Genomic DNA, 18,336 nt, shown 5'->3' with positions numbered 1-18,336 from the left:
AAAAAGAAGCAAAAGCTAAGAAAAGAATGATACAAAAAAAGAATGATACAAAAAAAGAATGATACAAAAAAGAATGATACAGAAAAGAAGAGGGAGAGCTAAGAGAATGATACAACAAAAATCCAACCACAAATAAGGCACATTAGCAACAACAACCTCAGGGAGATATAAATCCTATTACATAGCATCCAAATATTAATTTCTAGAATAAGCCACCACATCCGAGACTTTTAAGGTTCTCAAGCCATATGCATCATCATCATCCACAACACTTGGTTTCATGGAAAATTTTTCAACTATAACATAAAAACTGAAAAGATAGCCAATATCTAAAAGGGCAAAGGTCGCGGTGGAAGTTTGCAGCACAAACACGCAAAATACGACTTCAACTTGGAAAACAGGTCACCTTCATCTCCAAGAAGCCCCTCACGCTCTAGCTTCAGTCTCTGAGTCAAGGTTGCCTTCAAATACTACAAGCAAATAGTTAATCAGATAAATGTTCATAGTTTACTGCTCATTAGTTATAACATTCGCATAACTCGAAAAAATGAAAATTATGAACCCTGAACAAGTCAACTAAAATAGCAAGCATATCTTGGTAAAGGAAGTAATTTAAGCGGCGAGATAAACAATTCAAAGTGCCAAGGATTCTGTAGAATAACAGCACTAGAGCATGACACCGTGGACAGAAGAAAAGGCTGATATTCCCGATCATCAACCCAGTGAAAGACAGCTCCAAAAGTTCAAACATTGATGACAAAAGGTACAAGCTACAGGTGCCTTCTCTTCACCTGAGTTCCACTTCTATACCCTTATATACCCTGAAGTGAGCTCAACTTATTGTAAAACTAATTGGCCCTGAACTTAACTTACATAACTTATTATAAATTACTTGTAGTTGTAAGTTGAGCTTGGGTAGCCTTACTAACTCTAAACTAACTTACCACAACTTGTCAGCCTTGAACTTAATTGATCTAAACTAGTAAACTTATTGGCCCTGAATTTATATGAACTTATTGGCCCTGAATTTATATGAACTTATAGGCCCTGAACTTATCGGCCCTGAACTTATTTTCCTCTAGTGAAAATAAGTTGAGAGTATAGATTACTACCTCCAAATCAAGTCTCTATACAGCAGCACCAACCCCTCCCCTTCCCCAAAAACCCACCAGATCATATTCACATTGCCAAATTACTAGCTAGATGAGATTGTACCACGGCACATTCATAATGTCAACCTTTACCCCTCCCCTTTCTCTAGAACCCCCAGATCATATTCACTTTGCAGATTACTCTAAATAAAGGAGAGAACTTAATGAGATCACACCACAACACATTCATAACTAGACCTACACCCCAACGGCGCACCTCCTCAGAAAGAAAAAAGAAACAAAAGCAGCTCAGCATATACTCTATCAATGGCTATGACTATTGATCTATCAAGTCTACCATTGTGAACTCACATAAGAAACTTCTGGGTTTATACTTACCAAGGAAAACTCCCAATTCTATAAACCTCTAATCAGATGACAACAATTAGTATTGATCACAATCTACACTAGTCTGTACAAATGAACCATGAAACAGCTATTAGCCTCTTAACCCACTTCTACAGAAGAGACCTCCGTAGAAGGAGAATAAGTGCATACGAAACTATCTCATTGAGTAGTTTCTAGTTTGGTGCAAGTGCAACATAAAGTCAAAACCAACTTGGTAACCTCAAATATTAAAAGAGTGAAGAGTCTATGATCAGCCAAATCACTTTTATTAATCTTTGACATATCAAGTACAAAAGCCAGAATCTGATTCTTCTAACTTTGACATGAAAGAGTTGCAAAATAGTAGTATACTCGGGAAACATTAGGAGAAGATAATAATTTACAAGAATTTATTGAAAAATAATAACAGCCAAAAACGAAAGACGAATCCAAACAAAATGAACTTATAAAGATGCATAAAGAACCAATCTCAAAGAACTAAAATATACCTGTGTAGTCGTGTACACATTTAATAAATAATCCTGTCCTAGCAAGTTGTAGTAAACTGAAGTTATGAGTTTATGACTTATGTGATGGCTGACCCTACATTATAAACATTTTCAAGGGCCAAAAAACTGTACTAGAACGAAGTGCCAGCAAGAAATAAAATTCATCACACCCTCAGTCTCAAATCTCAATAATATCTTCAAACTTTTAGTATCACACTATTTATCCTCCATCACATCATTTATGCCTTCCTCAACACTTACTCTCGCTTTCTCTCTATGCATTTTGAATTTTTTATTCTAAAGCTTATCAACTTCTCTTGACCTTCATGCCAAACTCAAGCGTGAAAGATCATTTCAAGGCAGAGGGACTAATAATATTAAACAAGAATAAACCGCAGAGAAATTATATAAGATAAAAGAAGCACAATAGACATAAAAGAAGGTGGAATATCAGGGACTGACCTCCTATGTCGAGCAGAAGAGCACACCCCAAAGACAAAAGTACATGAGTGACTTAGAAAATGAACCATAACTTGTGACCCAATAAAGTAGCCAAGAAAGAGCTTATCAATAAGGTATCAGTCATTCGACCTAAAAAGCGAGCATAGTAATAATGCTCAGCTATTCAGAAGTCAGCCTCCGCCTCTTCCCATAGTCAGCATCTCTAGATCTTGGGCGTTCTTCTTCTTGGGATACATGGGATTTACTGTGAGTCCTTGATGGCCGTCTCTCCCATTCATCATCATAGTCTGCTTCGCGGTCTCTGTACCTATGGTGATCAGCATATCTATCTCTATCTTCTCTGTACCTATCCCTGTCACGGTCACGAGAGCGCTCACGATCACGATCACGGTCACGAGAGCGCTCACGGTCACGGTCTCTCTCCCTATCACGAGTCTCTCTGTCATCACGATGTCTTCTTTCTGGCCAGTCGTGATCATGAGCTGCATCTTTCTCCCTAGGCATCTCCCGTTCATACCCAGCTTCCCTATCATCCCGGTACCTCCTATCTGAAGACCCAGAAAAGTCTCTCTCAGGAACTCTTTCCTTGTCTTTAGCAGGATTCTGCCAGCCACTTCGGTCATGACTTGCCTCTCCATACTGTTGATCAGACACAGCTTCCTCCCCATAGCTGGACTCCCCAGCTCTCCCACCATGCTCATCACCAGCCCATCCACCCATATTGGGATCTGACCACATACCCATATTAGGACCATCAACGCCAGCATTAGGCATCATTCCCATACCATTCATAGGCATGCCTCTGCCAAAGAATGCAGGATTCACATGAGGAGCTACTCCAGGTAAACCAACATTAGCTACAGGTGGGAAAGAAGACAATAGCCCTTGAAATGGAGGTTGAGGTGCACCAGGGAAGCCCCCATAGCTGCCCATTCTTCCCATTGGCCCTCCAAAAGTGGGATCAAAACCCTGACCCATCATGGCTTGAGGATGCATTAATGGAGGAGTCGGACCCATACCTTGACCAAACCCATTGCCACCATTCCCCATAATACCTCTTCCGGTCATTGCATTAGGCCTGTTTCTTATTGGTCCCACTGGACCCCTACCACCCATGCCTTGAGGATTGCCTCTCCCCCAACTGCCTCTCATGAAGTTCCTGTTCTGATCCCCACCTTGGTAATTGCCACCGGTTGTTATATTGTTTCCAGTTGGCTTGTTGGTAGCATCACTAGGGCCTCTCCTTGTTTGTGAGAGTGGTTGTTGCCCTGGCTGTTGGTTTCTATTAACCTGTGCTTCACCCATCCTCTTAACAGTATATGGAGACGCAAAGGCTACAACACAAGGCCGGCCATTGAAAACATGCCCATTCATGCCCTCCTTACAAGATGAGGCAGCAGCAGGATCACCGAACTCAACCTGACAATATCCTTTTGATTTCCCACTAGCTTTTTCATCGAAGAATTTTACTTCTTTCACGGGCCCATACTTAACGAGCTCAGCTTCAAGTTCCGAATCTGTTGTCCACCAATGCAAATCCCCAACAAAAAGGATAGTTCCACCAGCCCCAGCTCCATTAGCACCACCTATACCAGCACCCATCGGCGTAACTTGCACAGCAGAACTCCCTGTTCCACCCATATTCCCAGCAGTCCTGTTCACAACTCCACCTCCACCACTCTGTCTAACCATTCCTTCATTTCCAACATTCCCTACACTCATCCCATGAGGTTGCTGAGGCTGACCTACCCCTTGAGGTTGTATACTACTAATGGCTTGCTCTTCTACATCACCTGCTTTACTCGATTGCGGCCCTAACTCAACCCTCAATCCACCTCCATACCCACGTCCCACACCCGAAACCCCAGATCCTGCCCCAGAACCCATTCCTCCATTAGGCTGAACCGTTTCCTTCATGACCACCTCATTCCCTCTAAAACCCTGATTCTGAAACCCATCTACTCTACCCACATCTCCCTCAAACTTCCTCTCCCCATCGCCTCGCCCCACACCTGGAATCGACAACGACGCACTCTCAGACATAAACACAGCTGGGGGCTGCTGAGACTGACCCTGACCCTGAGGTTGAGTTCTACTTTCCTCCTCATTTCTAAACCCTAATTCCTCATTTTTCCTCAATGATTGCAAAAACCCTTCTCCAACATTAACATCATTATAAAGGTCCTCATAATCATCATCTTCCTCACCAAAACCTTCATCAGTTACAGCAGAAATCGCTTCATTACGGTGAAACTGTTCCACCGGATCTCCACCTCCTCCTACCCCTTCAGCATCATCCATCTCTCTCTCTCTACACTTCTCTGATTGTTAATTTCTTTGTTACTTAGGGTTAGTGATTTCTAGTTTGTTCTATTAAACCAACAAAAAAAAAAGAGATTTTTTTACGGTAAACTAGACAAAATTCGCGCAGAAAACACCGAATATATTGTGCGAAATTTCAATATAAATTGAAGATTTAAACTATATAAACAAGAAAATTAAAGATTTCCGAGGAATTAAACTTACCAGAAAAGGAGAAATTGCTGAACGACGATTGTTGATTTGGGGAAAAAAAAAGACGAAGAGAGAGAAAAAAAAGGAAACCCTAATCTGGAAGGTTGTTTGTGAGTGATAGGAAAGAGCGAGAAACCAAGAAAAAAAAAAGGGATTTTCGGGGAAATAGAGAGGTGAAATTTTGATCCAATGAAGGCATGACTCATGAGCCCTTAGCCCCTTACTAGAAAACATAAGCCGTATATTTTACTCCTCGTTCCTCACGTTTCAATTTTTTTTTTTTTTTCCTCCGGCGTTGCATATATCATTTTCCTTAGAAATATAGCTCGGGCCAGAGATAGCCACTGCGTCCGTGGATCCTATAGAGTCGGGCTGGGATTTCACGGTTCAGGACCATACCGTAAAATTCACGGTTTTGGTAGGCTGGTCCATGGGCTGAAAAATTTTGGCCCACACCGATCGGTTACCGATTTCCAAGTTTCGTGAAGCAGTTTGTGGACTAGCGGGCCGATATGAAAAAAAATTCCCAAAGTTATATAATTATTTATTATTGTTACATAAAATCTTTAAAATTAATTAAAATATACAGTATACAATTATAATATTAATGAATAATTTCATTATTTTTGAATTTGATTGAATTATAATATATGCAATTTGATTAAAATATATGCAATTTGATTAAAATATATACAATTCGATTAATATGTACACAATTTGGTTGAATAATTACTTGGGCTAGGCTGCATCGGTTTAGTAGACTAGACTGATCGGTTTTAGTAGTGGGGTTTCTTGGGTTGTTGGGTTCAAAAATCTGGCCCACAGCGCACCCACCAATTTCATGATTTGAGTTGGGCTGGATCGGGATTTTTGCAGGCTCAACCCACACGGCCCAAGAGACGGGTAGGTCTGGATGGACTGGACTGGTCCGCACTGTTGGCCATCTCTAGCTCGAGCATCAAGAGGGAGAAGTAATAGATAAATGGAACGTCATCTTCAATTTCAGGATAATGCCCAAAATTCAAATCCTTATCCTAACACTATATTAGGACATTTATATCTAAGTTATAGTACATGCTTAAATTGTTGTTGTGATATTAATATTATGAATTGTTTCATTTGTGATCCTCGGTGTCCTTCATGTGTTACTACCAATAACCTTTGCGATGATTAGTGAACTTGTATTGCAGCATCGTTTGATAACTTGGTGCGACGTGTGTAAAGTTTTTTTTTTTTTTTTAATATGCAATGTATTGTTGCTTTTGTGTGAATTATGAAACATGTCTATGGTGATTAATGAGTCTTACAAGTGAGTCAATATAATGTAGTGTTACTTAACACATTATCTTGTTGGTGAGATGTTTATTACTAATATGTTTAAATATTATTTTTGATGATTGAGACTTATATTAATTAAAGTTGTATATAATGATTGTACCACAATATGTGTTCAACGCTTGATTAGTTGTCACGTGTCTTTTTAGCGAGTTTAGATGGTTAGAAAATAAGTTCTGAGCAGAGGATGTCAAAACAAATTAAAAATCCCACTTACGAAATTCATCAACACACATTGAGATAATGTAAAACCACTTGACCGAGTTGAGTGCAAGGAACACCCTAATCAATACTAAATGTTTGCAATAGGAAATTATGGTAAGGACTATAAGTTCGTATTTCTTTAAACTTTTGCAAAGGGTATGAAACTTTTGATAATTAGCTTGCCATTAGGTTTTATGCTATTAAAGAAAATATGATTTATAGTTAAAATAACGAATGTACTTTAACAATGTCTAAGTAGAAATACAAGAGTCACAATCAAGGTCGAAAAATACCGCCTACTAATAGAATGTAACAAGCAAACATAAGTCTAGTATCGTCGACGCTCAAAAACTAGTTGTATGACTATAACTCGAGAGATTCAGTAAAAAATTCACTTTTATGTGATATATTTTCAAGCTAAGTGGAACAACTCGATTGTCTTATTTCTTAGTTAATAGAAACTGAGCTTGGACCAAATGTGAAACCAGATGTGAGTTTAACCACAGTTGCATGCAATAGATACTCGTTAATCTACTCATATGAACAACTTATCTTTCACGAACTTGACTCCATTAACATACGAGCCAAATCCTATTGGAAATGGAATATAATTATATTTAATTGAGTCGAGTTGGAAATTTGAGCTTGATGAATAGCTTGAGCTTCACTAGTTTAAAATGAGCTTGAACATGGATAAATTCATACTAGTCTCGTTCTTAATGAGATTCAACCCCTTGTTTTATGAACTTGGCACAATATTGGAACGCAAGGACCTTTTTTTAGCACTAAAATATAGATATCATGGAATGTTTTGTAAAAGCACGTTTTAAGGCCTTTTTGCACCATGATGTACATTATGATCGTAAGTGTGATCTAACCGCGTTTTTCTATTTCGATTAATAAGGTTAAACTTCAAAGATTTGAACACTGTATGAGTAAAAGTAGTCATGTTAAATCTTGTTATATTGATCTTAATGTGTAATATAAGATATCATATATTCATGACTTTTATTAGTACATACTTGAAGAGCTCTCTTTACCAAACTTTCAAACTAGATGATTGATTAGTCAAATTCTCTAGTATGAGTTCCAGCCTCTATTTTTTTTCCCTACAACGGCTAGGAAAACAATCGTAAAAGTGAAGCCTAATGTCCTGCCGACCATTGAATACGAGATTGAGCGCTATCCCGTGCGAAGAAGAATTGGCGATCGGACGTGGGTGAAATTCCCGAAACCACTCTTTACCGAACATGAACAATGTTCAAAGTAGTAAATTTGGAATCGTGAAATACAAGTATTACATTAGTTATGAAACAAGAAAAATATTTAATAATTGGTGTTGTATATTGAAACACAAATATTACTTTTATTCTAATATAATTGAGAAGTGAAATATAAAAATAAACAATATTTCTAACAAATATACAATCTTTAGATTTTTTTAATGAGGTGACATATAGAGATTCATTCCAAAAATGCTTGCAGGTTAACCCGGTCTAAGTTAGCCGACTAGACATTTGTGGATACACAAATACACTCACAAGTCACAACACCACTAGCTAGGATTCGTACTTCGTATTTACTAAAGACTTTTATTCCTCTCTATTTTTGTCTATCTATTGTTCTTTCACTCTCTGATATTCAGCCAAGATTTCAATTCAACATCAGCAAGGTGAGATCTTTCAATCTTGTTGAAGTGTATGTTCTTCTAGTAAACCAAAGAAAAAGTTGCATCTTGAGCTTTGATTTGTTTCTCCATAACTTATTGAAATTACTGCAGTTCATAACTTGTTGGATTAATCAATGTTAATAGATATTATAATTTAGGTGTTTTTACTAACAATTCTAAGAAGGGGTATCTTGTTTTATACTGAATATAATTGAGTTTACTCGTAACAAATTAAGCAGTTAAAACAAGGGTTTCAAATATGATGCACGATAGGTGTTCGATGAAATTTCCCTGAGAAAATCGCGCTTTGATGAACACAATGAAAAATGGGGATAGTATATGCTGCTACTTTTAGTAATGATTGTTTTATAATAATGTTTTACAGTACAAATAATTCATGGGATTTTTCATGGATTATGGAAAGCTAATATCTTGATAGTTAGTTATTCAATGAGTTGATTAATGCATCATATGATTTAGCAATGTTGATTTGCACGTTTGTTAAGTAGGTTTTATTTAATGTTTAATCAGGTAGCTTTGTGTCATTTCTGTAAGCTCATCTTGTGAAGTATTATAGTAAAGGGCTGAGAAGACGAAATTTTTAGGAGAAAGAAACAAGCAATTGGTTGGGTTTCGAAGAAGCAGTAAATTAATGGCGTTGAGACGTGCTCTTGGGTGGTCTGATGGTGAGCTCATGCGATCGGATGCGAAGCCATGCTCAAGATTGATGAGGCAAACAGCTGGGATTTTTACAGTTGGTGGAGCAATGGGTTTTTGGATCTTGTGTAGACTACACTATGGTAAGCTTTTGTTTTGCTTCTACCAATATTACTCTGCTTCATCCTCATGCATTATTCTTTACTCTATTACTCCCTGTGTCCATTAATGTTTACCCCATTTGCTTCTTTTCCGTCTTCAAGATGCATGGTTGACCATTAATTTCTTTAATTACATATTAAAAAGAATTATATAAAGAGTTGATGCTATACCTCCATTATCAGGATAAAAATACAAGAGGAAATATCTTATATATATATGCTTAATTGCTTACTGATTGGCATAACTAACACAGATGTATCTGCTATATATTTTTTTTTGAGACTTGCCTGGTGTTTATACCTTCATTGGAGAAAAATGCTAGAGCAACTACCTTTTACATAGGTCTTTTTGTTTTGGAAAAAAACCTTAACTTTTCCCCCCAAGAAATTATATATGGTCTCTGTGTTTTTTGTTTTTGCATTTAGCGGTAACTTTTTTCTCAATATTTACACAGAGTCTTTCAGTTAAACTCTGCTTAAATATTGCCGAATTGTTTTCCCCTTCGCCCTGCCCCTTTATCCCATCAGGAGGTTCTTGGCCATAAATAAGTACCTAATTCTCCTTTTTAGCAGCATATTGGGTGATTGAGAGTAGGGAGAAAAGCTAAAACGTTAGAGGGTGTTTTATTTGACAAATTTAGTTATTTCTTATTAAACAGTTTCAAAAGGGTACCTTATACATTTTAGATTACAGGAGATTAGGAGTACACTTCAGATTTTGTAGAGAAATCTTCAATTAACTTATCTCACAACATGTAGGATTTCTTTCCCTTTTTTTCTCCGACCATTTTGGTTGTGAATAGCTATTAATCTAGTAACCTAGTAGTATCACTTAATTTTCCAATTCATGTTCACATGATTCCCTCCTGACTCATCTCCAAACCTTTTGAAGGATTTTGGCAGTTGACGTGCTCATAACAGCTATTATCTTTTTAAAATATCATAACAGCTATTATCTTTTTAAAATATCGAAGCACATAGCAGTAAGTCATTTTAATTCTTGATGTATGTCTAAAAGTGAAGTGAATACTTCTCTTTATTCGGGATTATCAAATCTCATCAGGTGACCAGAGATCCTGTTCTTCACCTACTCTCGTTGGTTGTCACCCTCCAAACTTGTTATAGCCTTATAGGCATAGCAATTGTTATTTTCCTATAAAGAACGGGCTTAATACAAGTCATCCTGTTAAAATTATGAAATTTTAGGATTTCTGCAGTTAATGTGAACTGAAACAGAAATATGGAGCTCAAACAGTATTGCAATGTCATTTTTGGCACTTGAACTTCTTGCCCTAACTGATGAAGTTAGAAAGCATGGGAATAGTGCATACTATTACCACAATATCGATAGGTATCGCTGAATACCCTGTCAATCTCTTGTATTATCCTTTTACTGGTGGAATTAAAAAGCTGAATGAGTAATGGGGCTGAGTTTTCACCACATACTCATGTGGGTAGGAAGAAGGTGATCACAATGTCGCTCATGGTGTCTATATCTCTTTGATTGACCTTTGCATTTGGCAATTTGCCATGTCTCTCCAGCTATAAACTTCAGTTTTAAACTGAAAGGAATATAGCACCAAAAAAAGTTGATGTGTTTGATTACTAAAAAAAGTTGAAGGTTGGAATTGAGTGAATTAGGATAATGTTCAAAAGAGTGTGTTGGGTTGGATAATGACGGCTGGTAACAAAGGGTCATGATGCTCATCCATCATATTGTATGGTGCTAATACTAAACATTCTAATCTGATAATGTAATCAATCGTATGATTGCATTTTCGTCTCGGATTCTCAGAAATTATGCCTGATTCACTGTCTTTTTTTGCATCAGTCGACACTTTAGTCTTTGTTAGGTCATTTTTCTTGTATCTATGGGCAAGGAAATGTTGGACGTATTGACTGCCAAACTCAATTATCATCAGGAGGAGCAGAATAAGCTGGGTTGACTTGTATCGTGTCTTTAGAACTTGATGGTGATTTGTTATTCACCGACTTACAACATATCCTTGTTATGAGAGCTTATATGTTGAGTAGAACCGAGTGTCTGCTAGCACGAGAAAAAAATCAATTCTGTTCCAAAGTTAGATATTTAGCGCATTCCATGCTCCTATTATCTATGTTATACAGACATGAATTGAGTGTCTACTCGAATACGGATGTCTAAGTGTCCGACTTGGCTATTTTGTAGAAAAAAGTCAAGTTTTTAGTTTAAAGTGAAGTATCCAAGTAAAGTGTTGAGGTAAACGAAGGTGTCAGGGTAACACTACCTATTACATTATAGAAATATTGAGAGGAATAATACAAAGTTTCAATCATCTTCTTAAATTAATCCGACTGTTTGATTTTTGGAAAAATCCCAAGTTTTGGGGTACCATCACAAAATAGTCCGAAGAGGTGATATGTACAACATACATAAAAGACCCAATACAGATGAGATTACTTTCACGCTTACGACTGTTTTGCACAAGTCCCTTCCAAATCTGTGGGTTCTTCCTCAATAATCAAAAGGTGGGTTTGATTTCAGAATATGGGTGAAATTTGGAATTATCTATATCAATTTTCGCATATATTTTACTGAAAATATATAACGATCACCCAAAAACTTGCTATGGTGACTTAAATGCAAGAAATTGACTCAATTTATCTTCTGTAGTCTTTAGTAATATTAGCACTTAACCAATGCTGAGAAATTCCTTGCAGTCTTTTGTTGACTTTTATTTCTATTCATTCATTCTTGTGGTTTTCCTCTGTACTTAACAGGACCAAGAGTTACAATTCCCAGAAGTCTTAGATGGGCAGCTTGTGGAGGTGTATCCGTTAGCTCAACCACGGCTCTTCTGGTTCGCCTTTTCAGCCCCGAATGTGAACCTCAGAACATAGCTGCTTATGACAATAAAAGATGAACCCCTAGTTCATATTCCCATTCTAAGACCTCCTCCCCCACCCCCTCTTCTATTTTAAGACGAGCAATTTAAGATGTATGGTATTGGTATCCCTTTATACAGAGTCATGTAAAAATGGTCATCCTTGGATTTGAATGAAGTTTGATGGGGATTTTCTCAAGCTAGTAATCCCTTTATCTAGAATGAGTTGTCAGATTTTCGCCTTTAAGGCTACTTGAGCTCTCATCAAGATGAAATAGGCAAACATAATGCAGTTTTAATAGTGAGATTTCGAATACCGATCAAATTTCGGAATTCTTGATCTACTAATGGTTTCACATTTTTTAGCCTTTTTTTGGCTGACAATAGGATTAATCAATCGCGCATGACTATATATTTTTATTTCTTATATATAGAGTACTAATTTATCATATATGGTTTAAGAAGTTCATTTCGACTTCAAAGAAGCAAATATATGCCGAGCAAATAAGGAAGTAAAACCATAGACGTGCTACACAAAGTGTGGAAAATACAATCATCTTGTATTCAATAATCATTGTTCACTTTTTTTTAATAAAGGTAAGATAAAAAAAATATTAAGCTACCTTCCTCTCGAAGGTAACATCTAATATGTCGGATACAAAAAGTATGTGGGATTGTGGGTGCATACATACTCCATATACTGCCTAGCTTAACTTATGTGGTCTTTTTTTGTTCTTCTACTAGTACTACTCATTCCACTTATGCGAAAGCACAGGTTTGTTTGTTTTAGGATCTATGATATTCATCCCTTTCTCTGTTATAGTCCAATAACAATATCTAAAATCACAATAATTACGAAAATAATCAGTCATAGCATAAACTATACCTGAAGTGTGACCATATTTGGACCAAATATTGCACCAAAAAAGGGTGCTATTAAAAATATTTGGATCAAATTTCCAGCTAAATGTTTGATTAACTTGAAGTATATGCTCACCCAAATCATCATCCTTGGATTTGCAGTGAATTGTGATAGGAATATTTCCATTCAAATCATTTCTTATTGAGACTTGAGCATATGATGCTTCGACTACTTCATAGTTATATGAAATGACTATTACAAAGACTATTATGTGCATAGCACAAAAAAACTTAGCCATGCTTAATTAGAAGAAAAAATAAGTAATGATTAATTAGTAATTTTTTTTAACTAAATGTTTAACTTCATTGTGGGAACTACATTATATAGATAGTAGAGTTTACACCTTACAATGTATTGTTTTTTTTAACAAGTTATGATATATGCCTAAAAGGAAAAGATCAAAAGTTCCCTTAATTATTGAAACATAGATGGAAATAATAGCAATTATATATATTAGCAAAGTTGGTGGTAAAAAATATTATGTACAAGTTCAGTTAAACAATATGTCTTGCGTGAACCCTGTTCACATTACAAATATTTTGCACGTGCCCTGCTACAAACTAGTCACTTCCAGTTTCCAAAATCGGCAATTTTCTCTCTCTTCATAAGATTCTCTCGCTCCAAAATTTTTAACAAAAAAAGTTGTTCAGAATAAACATACACTATATCATGTCAAAAACATACTATATCATGTCAAAATACACTATCATGTCAACACTATAACGATTGATTATGATAATTTTGTGTAATATACAAATAAACTACACTATATCATTTCAAAATACACTATATGATGTCAAAACACACTATATCATGCAACACTATCATGTCAAAAAATACAGCAAAATACTATCATATCAAAACATGCTATATCATTTCAAAATACACTATAGCATAATACACTATATCATGCAAAACACTCTTGCCAAAAACTCAGCAAAACACTATCATGTCAAAATACACTATCGGGGTGTTTGTTTAGGGGGATTAGGGGGTGGGAATGGGATATTATATCCCTATGGGTAGATATCCCATGTTTGTTTGAGGGGATATCTAAATTCCCATGTGAAGGGGAATGGGATTAAAACCCCTCTTATCCCACCAAAATAAGACATGGGGGGGGGGGCAGGTATTAGGGAGGGGGATTATTTTTGGTTATGTTAAAAGACAAATTTACCCTTCATTAAAATATACTTCACTAATATTGCTTGCTCTTCTTTTGCTATCCTTCATTAAAATGGGTAAATTTGTAATTTAGCAATATATTCCCTACTTAATCCCACTAACATACGAAACAAGGGATTGGGATATATTTAATGAATTCCCACCTTCTAAATCCCATTCTCAATCCCATCCTCTAACCCCCAAACTCCCAATCCCTCATACCAAACTCCCCGTATATTATTTCAATATATACTATATCATTTCAAAATACACTAACAGGAGAGATAAGTTATCAGAGGAGAGATAAGTTATCAGGAGAGAAAAAGAGTGGAAGATTGAACGCGGCAAAAACTGAAAGTTGTAATCATTACAACTCACCCGAGATAGATCGGGTGCTCAATAAATTAGTGTACACCGAGTTCATATTAATTTTTTTATCAGTCAAATATACTATACTAAAGTTAAGTCAGGTAGAAATGATCCGATTAATAGAATGGGAGGTCATATTTGTGTTGAGAATTTATTTTTGGTTTTTATTAGGATTATTTAGGAATTAGGATAATTATTTTTTTTTGTGTTTAAGTGATATGTTAATGAAACGATAAGGTAATAATAATGTCTAACACAACCTAGTGGTTACACTCACGATACTCTTGTTGGGGTTGAAAATACGTTTATAATCAACTGAACTATCTCATGATCTTTCTCTGTATATTAAAATAAAAAAAAATATGGTCAAATGAGAATACGTAAATAGTTCAAATGTCAAATTATATCTTCTATGTTGAATCGAAGGAAGTATATAATTATTAGGAAATCAGATTTAATCGTGCAATGTAATATTTGTATAGTATCTTATACACTGTTTGACTGTTTGTAGTATGACTTAGATTATAAATTTACTAAATTAAGATTGGCTTAGACTTCCCACAATGGAAATGAAGGTGATGTAGAGGCATCCTAACAAGAATAGTTTTGTACAAAACAAAAATAAAGAAGTTTTAATTCCTTCAAAAATAGAGAAGTCCAAAATCTTTTGCTGTATAGTTACAGAATTAAGGTAGCTAGTGATTTGAACGGATTCAATTCAAAATCATGGGCATCACTCGTAAGCTCCAACGATGTACGAATTAAGCTAGTTGGTACGTATGCAATAAAAATACATATTAAAAAGGATAGGAAAAATAAATCTTCAAAATGATAGTCTAATACAGCGTAACTTTTCTAGTTTCCGAAGTGGTGAAATGGATACAAGGAGATAAAAATCTTAGATAGCTTAATAAATCCAAATTGATTATTTGCTACTTGTGTCTTTACTAAAACAAGTGTGGAACATCCACTCTTTTGCACTTTGCAATTGTGCTTGTTAATGTATATGAACGACACCTTATGCCTATGGAAGTAAATTTTTGAAAGAAGCTATTTAAGATAAGGAAAAACTTTAACATTTCTTTGAGCCAAGCCAACCTTAGTTGTTCGGTGGATTCGCATTTGGTGCATACGCGTCTGGTGCATATGCATTCTCGTTCCACTTACGCCAAAGCACAGGTTTGTTAGTCTTAAGATCTATCACATTAAGACCTTGTTCTGTTAGACTCCAAGTACAATCTTTATATTTACAATATTGATAAAAAAGTTCTTTTTCGGAGAAGACTATACTAGATACATAACCAAATTTCGACCAAGCGTTGCACCAATACAAGGTTGATTCAAAGATATTTGGAGTAAATCTCCAACGAAATGTTTGATGAGGTTCAATTTTACGCTCACCTAAATCATCATCCTTTGATTTGCAATGAATTTTCACTGGCAAATCTCCAGGCAAATCATTCTTCATTGTGGTATGAGTATACCAACTATCTGGCCAATCCAAACACAACACAAATTCATATTGACTTGAAATAACTATTGATATGAGAAGTAACAAAGAAAACTTTTTCATGATTTTTTAAAAAGTATAGTTTATAAAATTCTTAAACTTTTAGAGTATGATTCTTTTGAGAGTATTGTTTATAATATTTTAGAATATGATTTAAGTGCTTTTGTAAGAGGCATATGTAACATGTTCATTGATAGAATTGCTTAAATTTGTATGGTTAGAATTTTTTTGTGTGTTTTCCTACTTTCACTCTTTGATTGTCCTTAGAAGTTGGAATACTCTTTGCTATTGGCATGCACTTCTAAAAATAACGAGTGTGTTTCTTGTAGTTTATATGTCAATTTTTAGAAAGAATGCTGAGACAAATCTGCTTTACTGAAGAGTTTTACAAGATTAATCATGGTATATATAAGCAATAATGGAACATGTTAATATCTATTAAGTTATATCATGGGTTGATGCACTCGTATATCGGTAAAGAAATTTGTTAATGAACGAATTCGGTATATATTAAAAATGTTAATAGTGCGTGTTATGTGCAAAGTCACTTTCATTTTAAAAGACGATCTAGAGATGAAATGAATTTATTACTATGTAAATGTATTTCATAAACTTATTATAAGATCAAAAGATGAAACTAACTAATTAAGGAGTAGATGATCGTATATAAAACTCAATTTTAACACAATCATCGAGGAGAGTTTTTTGAGTGGATCAACACAATTACTTAATCTCAGTCCGTCATTTTGGAGACTTATTTTGTCCATTAATTTTGTTAACCTTTAAAACATTCAAAAAAAATTAGTTGTCGAAGACTAGATGAATTGTTATTTATGAATTTATTAATGTATAACTGTTAGTAGTCTCAGTTTTGGTTTAATTATACTAACGAGTGAATCAATTGAATGGTGTAGATTTTAGAGTAAAATTGAATGGTCTAGATTGAACAAGTTATCATCTCTAACATAAAATGGTAGCCATTGTAAAATTATCCATAAGTGTGATCAAAATTATGTTTCATTACCGTAAAAGAAAAAATTATGTTTCATTACTGGATACATCAAAAGATATATCCTTAACATCGACAACTTTTTTTAAAATTTTTTTTAGTGTTGAAGATGGGCAAAGCCCCCAAAGACAACTTTATTATATTGAAGTAAAATAAGCAAATAGTACACAAGTAATTTGTTGTAGATCCTTAACATAGACGACTTTATTATATTGAAGTACATTGTAATTTGTCAAAACACGAGAAAGAATACGAGACGTACTATAAATTCTAACTAACAATCATATATTGATTTTTTTTTTTTTTTGACAGGAACAATCATATATTGATATTTCTTAATATATTCATAAATACGTAGTTCCTTAATTTTGTACTTCTGTTTTATTCTTTTGATTAACACAAATCATAAACCGTACATCATACAAATACACGACACAAATGCAGAACACAGGCTTAAAATCTAGTTAGTATATATTTAAACAATGATTTGGAACTCAAAAACTCCAATGATCTTTCAGTCTTCACTTGTTACAATCTCACCAAAGTAGGCGTCAAAACCTAACGGAAAGGTTATCCGCCCAACCACCCGGTGGTCAATCAAACATCAACGGCTACTTAACCTACTATAGCCGGTAATCTCACAACATTCCACCCCAACGGTCACTTCTATCTTTTAAAAATCCTAATATGTGTACACTTCTTTCTACTCTCTAAACTTTATCCACTATAAATTAATTCACTCTCTTTTCCCACTTTCAATCCCCAAAAAAAACACCAATCTTCCCAAATTAATTCATACGACAAACATTCTTTACTTTTGAAAATCAGTTGAAAAAGAAAGAAACTAAATTTATCATTATTATTTTGCCATAAAAGAACATGCATAAATTAAATGCAGTTTTTGTTGGTTTTATATTATTATGTCATAATGTTTTCCATGCAAATTCACAGTCTCCAATTCCTGCTCCGGCGAATTCTCCGGTGATATCTCATTTTCCGGCGATTTCTCCGGCGAAGTCTCCGATGATGTCTCATTCTCCGGCGAAATCTCCATCACAATCAACCCACATTGTCTCTCCTCCACCGTCGGAGCCGCCGTTACCCGCCTCGCCAGCACCGGAAACATCCCCGGCGCAGTCTCCGTCTTCGCCGAATCTTGCTCCTCCGACTCAAGCACCGGTTTCTTCGCCACCCATGATCGCCGCTGTTCCTCCGGTCGTCGGAAGTTCACCGCCGGCGAGTTCTCCGGCAGAGGTTCCGGCGAGTTCTCCGGCTGAGGTTCCGGCAATTGCCGCAACCCCGACGGAGAGCATCCCTTCGAGTTCGGCAACTCCGGCTGAGGCGCCTGCCGAGTTTGTCCCCTCTACGGCGGGATCACCGATCGGGTTGTCGCCGGAGGCGGCCGAGGGGCCAATGCCGCTTGATGATGAGTCTGGATCGGATGTTAAGTTTGGGGTTGGAGGTGTTGTGTTGAGTGGATTGGTTGTTTTGGTTGCTATGGGTGTTTAA

General features: G+C 35.9%; 3 protein-coding genes across 4 annotated transcripts; 2 read left to right on the top strand and 1 right to left on the bottom strand.

Moving 5' to 3' along the window:
- Window positions 1-107: 107 nt before the first annotated feature.
- Window positions 108-5,163, bottom strand: LOC104891856 (uncharacterized). Its single transcript, XM_010677630.4, has 2 exons — window positions 2,450-5,163; window positions 108-470 (listed from the first exon to the last, which is right to left on the bottom strand). Exon 1 carries the CDS (start codon window positions 4,748-4,750, stop codon window positions 2,609-2,611), a length of 2,142 nt encoding a protein of 713 aa, XP_010675932.1. The 5' UTR covers window positions 4,751-5,163; the 3' UTR covers window positions 108-470; window positions 2,450-2,608.
- A 2,879-nt stretch (window positions 5,164-8,042) lies between these two features.
- Window positions 8,043-12,075, top strand: LOC104891857 (hypothetical protein). Of its 2 annotated transcripts, none has more exons than XM_010677631.4 (3): window positions 8,043-8,174; window positions 8,703-8,971; window positions 11,750-12,075. In XM_010677631.4, the coding sequence occupies exons 2-3, from the start codon at window positions 8,824-8,826 to the stop codon at window positions 11,890-11,892; spliced, it is 291 nt and encodes a 96-aa protein (XP_010675933.1). In that variant the 5' UTR covers window positions 8,043-8,174; window positions 8,703-8,823; the 3' UTR covers window positions 11,893-12,075. The 2 variants fall into 2 exon arrangements, with proteins under 2 accessions (XP_010675933.1, XP_010675934.1); XM_010677632.4 differs by having other exon boundaries at window positions 8,061-8,174; window positions 8,749-8,971.
- Window positions 12,076-17,706: 5,631 nt separating this feature from the next.
- LOC104891858 (arabinogalactan protein 1) lies at window positions 17,707-18,336 on the top strand. Its single transcript, XM_010677633.3, has one exon. The coding sequence runs from the start codon at window positions 17,707-17,709 to the stop codon at window positions 18,334-18,336; it is 630 nt and encodes a 209-aa protein (XP_010675935.2).

Source organism: Beta vulgaris, chromosome 4 (assembly GCF_026745355.1).
Source record: "Beta vulgaris subsp. vulgaris cultivar EL10 chromosome 4, EL10.2, whole genome shotgun sequence".
NCBI lineage: Eukaryota > Viridiplantae > Streptophyta > Magnoliopsida > Caryophyllales > Amaranthaceae > Beta > Beta vulgaris.
The sequence above is the reverse complement of the archived record's forward strand: the minus strand, read 5'-3'. Positions and strand labels throughout refer to the sequence as shown.